At 35.5% G+C, this 6,038-nt stretch overlaps 1 protein-coding gene across 1 annotated transcript; it reads left to right on the top strand.

The window, feature by feature from the left end:
- The first annotated feature begins 3,563 nt into the window (after positions 1–3,563).
- Positions 3,564–5,605, top strand: LOC139432064 (uncharacterized). The gene is made up of 2 exons (XM_071200401.1): positions 3,564–4,435; positions 4,579–5,605. The coding sequence occupies exons 1-2, from the start codon at positions 3,564–3,566 to the stop codon at positions 5,603–5,605; spliced, it is 1,899 nt and encodes a 632-aa protein (XP_071056502.1).
- Positions 5,606–6,038: the final 433 nt, after the last annotated feature.

Here is a 6,038-nt window from a genome sequence, read left to right as displayed (position 1 = left end):
ATAAAACAGCTCTTTTTGAGCGATCATTTTCGTACAACATTGCTAAGGGGTATGATGCCTGTCCTTCTAGTCTCAAGCATAAAAGGCCCGACATTTTTAAAATAAAGTTGCGCCACGCCTTATTAACACTGCCTCGGTGTTCTGACGTTGAAGCGAACGACTGTTTCTATTTTTTTTATCTTTCTTTCTTGATAATTAGTTACGTAAGAGATACACGCCAACAGTTCCAGGTTTTTGTTTTATTATCTTGAATGTTTGAACGTTCAACTCCTGGTTGAGTAGAACAGATGACAGGATCTTTGGAAACTGTTATCTGGACTTCGCCGATTGACTGCATATAGTTTAAATCTGATGATGTTATATTATCGTACTCTGTATTTATTTTTCTTGATTGCAGTCAATAAAGTGGTTTATTATTATTATAATTATTATACCATATGATGTGGGAGTCATAGTAAAATAAATTCACACCAAAAAATTTGCGATTTATTCATTATTTGCGACAAAAATTAAGAGAAATGAAATGACTGTTAAATTTATGGTATCGTGGATCGAGACTATTACCCTTACTAGGAGCCGCTCGCTTATTGCCAGTTGGGTAATAAACCGAACGACCAGCTCACTGGTGTTTTTGATTTTTTCTCTTAACCAGGTGAGGCTTACTTTTGAACTTATTTTATAATGAATATAGGTTTTTAATTTAATATTAAGGTATTTAGGGTATCAATTTAATAAAATCTTTTTATTAAAGATGTGTTTGCCGTTTTTGCGTGGACGAAGTTTTTACATAATTTGTAGAAAAGCAAATAATAATGTTAATAACAAAAAAATTACGTAATGTGTTTTTTTTTATTTCTATTTTCTGGCAATACAAAATTCGGCGGAAGTTCACGTTTATTATTTCTAATTATACCTACATAGGAGATGTTATTTTCTTCCAGTTGTTTCACTAATTTCCGACTAGTAAACCAATTGGCTGCAGTGATGTTTCTACCAGATCCAAGAATCGGCCTGGGTTAATATATTTATTATACAGTAAATAATATATTTTTTATACACACATGTAAGCAGTTTTTACTTGAACAAAAAACCCAAACACAGTACAGAATAACATATTGACAAAATAGTAAGTTTACTTTATACATATAAAAAAATTAAAAATGGCATCTTTGGCTCTGAAGCAGACATTCAGTCACCCCGATGATCCTGGTTTCTCGGGTTCTCGGAGGACGACTATCGTTACCCACACCGGCGTGGCGTTGCGTAGCCTGTCGAATTCAGATGTATGTATGTATGTAAGAGAAGGGGAGGGCATGCAACGCAGCACTTAGGCCCCAACGGGCCCCATGTGCATCCTCATCTTCCTGAATGTTTTGATAAAATTCCGTGCAAGTAACGTTTATATTATATTTGGTAATTAACATGCTCTTCAAGGTTTCAACATGTAGTTGGGTTTTATCACTGGTCCATATGTTGTTCATAAGTATAAAAACTCGTTCAGTAGCTGCGTTAGTTCCGGGCAAACAAAGCATATTCTACCAATTTGAATGCTTTGAATATTTCAATCCATTTGTTTGACACTGTTACAGAATTTCGTTTCCAATAGGTAATTTTAACGTCTGTAGTGTAGCGCAGGACAAAGCAAATCTCATCAAACAACTTCAATTAGACTGACATGAGGAAAATTGTGAAGAATATAATCACTGCAAACTTGAATTTTGTCATGTGTGGGTTTGGTATTTAACAGAATCCAATCAAATTTTTCTATTTGTTGAAAATGTCCTTCCCATTCATTGAAATACTGATGACATGTTTCATAAAACTCCACTACTTTTTCTTTAAAAATAGCTGGTTTAATAATGCCTTCATCTTCCAGCTTCTTCAAATTTTGTCGCACTTGTAATGGCACGAAAGCATTTTCTTTTCTTTCTGCTAAGTTGGTTTCTAAGTCGTTGTAAATACTGCTTGTTTCCAAAGCAGAAATCACCTGTTCTTCTATTTTCAAAATAGCAGTGTGGAACATAGAAGACACATGATGCAAAAAGTAAAGCCATGACTCAGTCTCTGGGTTATCAAAACAATTTTTGATAATTGTGGGGTTCTTATCATGTGATGCATGTGATGAAAAATAACACTTCAAGGCTGGATATATTTGCAGGACACGGTCAACTGCAGGTCGTAACGCCAACCATTGTGTGGCACTGTAGCCCAAGAGGTTTTTGTATTCGATGTCAACGAATTCACAAAATTTTTTTAACACGTTAACACGTATTGTATATACAGTGTGTCCGTAAAGTAACGCATATAGGCGATAAAATCAGAATAAACGGTTTATGGAAAAATCCCTGAAACGGATATAAAGATTTAAATTTTTTTGAAATGGGGAATTGCCATTTGAAAAAATATCGATGACGTCATAACTGGTTTAAAAATGGCGGAAAAAAATTGAAATCTGCACCAAAAAATTGCAAAAAATTTAAATCTTTAGACCCGTTTTAGAGATTTTTCCATAAACCGTTTATAATGATTTTATCGCCTATATCCGTTACTTTACGGACATACTGTATACAAAAATTCGAATAAATCTTAACAATAAAAGTTTGTACGTCAATTGGTAGGCAATCGGCTGCAGTCTGTATAGAGTTGTTGATAATATGTGCGGCACAACCAATCTCCACAAGCTCTCGTCCTCCCAAATTTGTCTTCAATTTACTAAAAATATTATTTTTGCCATTTCTTTGCACACCTCCAAAGTTAGTGTTGGTGTTGTCTGCACAAAATCCGACTATCTTGGTATTTAAACGATGATTTTTTAATACTTTCAAAATATAATCGGAGATTTCGCCTGGAAAATCCTTTATTTCCAAAATCTTTACTTGTATTCCAGACTGGTAGGAAAAATATCTAACGATTATGGGAATAATTTTAATATCCCTATGATTCGATGCATCCGTATAAATTAAAACAAAGCATACTGCAAATATGCTATGGTTTTCTCCGTGTTCATCATGTATTTGAATTAGGATGGTACAAAATAAAGATATTTTTCTTCTATTTAGATGATGAAAATGTTTATTTATTTATGTTTTCGGTGCTTGTAGTGCTATACGAATTTATCGTATTTCGAATAAAAAATTATTCGTCCTCAGGCACGACTACAAAACATAAAACATACCAACTAGGTGAGTGTCTTAATTCAACATTATAATACATTAAACGAAACTTATTTCACAGGACATATTAAAAATTAAAAGTTAAAATCAACTAACTACTTGTTCGCTCTGCTTAAGCTATTTCCGCAACTATGACATGCCACCCCCGCCAGGGGGCATTATCTCACTCACCACGATCTCGAGCGTTTCGCAGCGCGTGTGCCGCATCGTCTCGTTTTGTTCTTACGCTTTCTTTCCGCATTTTCTAAGGTAATTTTCTAATTATATTAATTATTTCGTTTATTATTTTTTTATATCTTTGAAGAGAAGATATAACATTGCATTATATTATTCTTCGCTCTTTATTTTTTTTTCTGTCGATCATTTCTTAAATTGATCAAAATTGTCAATATGACTGATCACAAACTTTCAAAATTAATCTTACGCCGTAACGGTTGCCTTAACCGTTTAATTGAAACGGCTGATGCTGCTCATACTGTATCTGACAGTAATGATTTAAAATTAATTTTCATTGCCCGTGATAATGACTCTGAAGACACATATAAAGAATTCAAAACGCTGCACAATCAGGTTATTGGGCTTATAGATGAGGCGGATTTTGATACCCATGATGTTATACGTAAACAAGCTGATGAATCTTACTTTACGATAAAAGCCGTCAATTATAGAATTTCCTCTGAAACTTCCAAACCTCCTATACCTATTAATTCTCCTAAATTGAATAAAATTTCGCTCCCAGTATTCTCAGGCGATTACAAGAGCTGGCCAAGCTTTTACGATCTGTACCGATCTTTAGTACATGAAAATCAGTCATTATCAGAGGTAGCGAAGTACCAATATCTCTTAACATCGCTTTCCGGAGAAGCTTTGCATCTTGTAAAGGGTTTGCCGATGACGGAGGCGAATTATTCGATCGCCTTCAAAACTTTAAAAACTAGATATCAAAATAAACGACATCTGGCGACTCTATATTATAATGAAATTCAAAGCGTTACAATCAAACAATCAACTGAAGGTTCCGCTAAGGCCTATCGGATGTTGATAGACATTTTTTCCGAGAACGTTGAAGGGTTAAGAACGCTGGGCTTTCCTGTTGATGATTGGGATTTTTTATTATTTAATCTTTTGTTGCAAAAATTAGACACGTCAATTAAGACAAAATTCGAAACAGAACATAGTGAATTCGAAATCCCAACTTATATCCAATTAATAAGTTTTTTGGAGAATCAATCAAAGGCCTTAGATTCAGTTAAATTAACATCGTCAGTCAAGGGACCTAAGCCGTCGTTAAAGTCCACATCAACTTTTGCTACTGAAATAAAACAAAAACTAAGCTGTATTTTATGTAAAATGAACCATAACCTTTATCAAATAAAATAAATTTCAACTCAAATAAAACTTGTAGAATTTGCAATAAGCGACACCATACGCTTTTACATTTAAATTTAACTCCGCTGGACAAATCTTCACCAAATCCAAATTTAACTGGTACGTCGACCCAACCTCATACTGTCGCTTCTGCTACCAATACCGTCGCTACTATTTTACTACCGGTCGCAGAATTGGATGTTCAGGATCGATTTGGAAAATACCATAAAGTCAGAGCTCTAATCGACACCTGCAGTATGATCAATTTCATCAGTGAAAACCTTCAAAAGCGATTGCAACTGATCCGCTCGATTCATTCTGTACCGATTGAGGGTTTGAATAATATGTCATCCAATTGTAACAACGGCTCTGTTGAATGCTATATCAAGCCGTGCAATGTCTTTCAACCTACGTTACACTTCACCGCTGTAATCAGTCAACGTATCTGTTCAGAACATCCCAGCATCTCCATTGATGTTTCTGCGTATCCGCATTTGCAAGATCTTAATATATCTAAAACTCAATCATCTCCTGGGCCAATCGACATACTATTGGGTGCTGAACTGGTGCCATATATTCTCACTGGTGATCGTCGTGTTGGGGGCATGGATGAACCGGCTGCCCTGGGTTCTATTTTCGGATGGTTATTGACGGGAAGATCTGCTGATTCGTCGTTTCCAGAGTCCAACATTTCATTATTGGTTGAACCATCGCTTGATTCATGCCTTCGCAAGTTTTGGGAGCTGGAACAAATGAGCGAGATCGTTCCTGAAGATCCTGAAAATCGTCAATGTGACACACATTTCCAATCTACCTATAATCGCACCTCTGAAGGAAGATTTATAGTCTCACTTCCATTTCGTACACCTACTCCCAAGCTAGGTGAATCTTATACGCAAGCGCATCGTCGATATTTATATCTCGAGAGAAAATTAATCAAAGGTTCGGAGATTTTTCAAAAATACAAAATATTTATGGAAGATTATTTAGCTAAAGGCCACATGTCTCCAGTATGTAGTGATGATTATCGCAATGAAAACGCCTATTATATCCCTCACCACTAAGTCCTAAATCCCAATTCCTTAAAACTCCGAGTTGTTTTCGATGCCTCCGCCAAAACTAAGTCAGGCTTATCGTTAAACGATATTTTATTGACTGGATCAAAATTACAAAACAATTTATGCTCTATACTTATCAAATTTCGTTACTTTCCAATCGTCTGCATTTGCGACATTAAGCAAATGTATCGTCAAATTTTACTCATTTCCCATCAGCGAGATTTCCAACGTATCCTTTGGAGAAACTATCACACAAATGAGCTTTGTGAGTATCAACTCAATACCGTCACTTATGGTGTTTCTTCTGCCCCGTATTTGGCATTGCGCACAATTAAGGAACTAGCTAAGCTCTATGCGGCAGAATTTCCAGCGGCTTCTCAGGTGTTAATAAACGATATGTACGTAGACGATGTTGTTACCGGGAGTTTTTCAGTTCGCG

This window comes from Onthophagus taurus, chromosome 11, assembly GCF_036711975.1.
Source record: "Onthophagus taurus isolate NC chromosome 11, IU_Otau_3.0, whole genome shotgun sequence".
Taxonomy (NCBI): Eukaryota; Metazoa; Arthropoda; class Insecta; order Coleoptera; family Scarabaeidae; genus Onthophagus; species Onthophagus taurus.
The sequence above is the reverse complement of the archived record's forward strand: the minus strand, read 5'-3'. Positions and strand labels throughout refer to the sequence as shown.

What these genes read in the sequence shown, in the direction of transcription:
- LOC139432064 (XM_071200401.1), top strand. Translation starts at nt 3,564, where the DNA reads ATGACTGATCACAAACTTTCAAAATTAATCTTACGCCGTAACGGTTGC. An exon ending in GATTCAGTTAAATTAACATC is followed by an intron (nt 4,436 to 4,578) that starts GTCAGTCAAGGG and finishes TAAAACTTGTAG; the next exon opens with AATTTGCAATAAGCGACACC.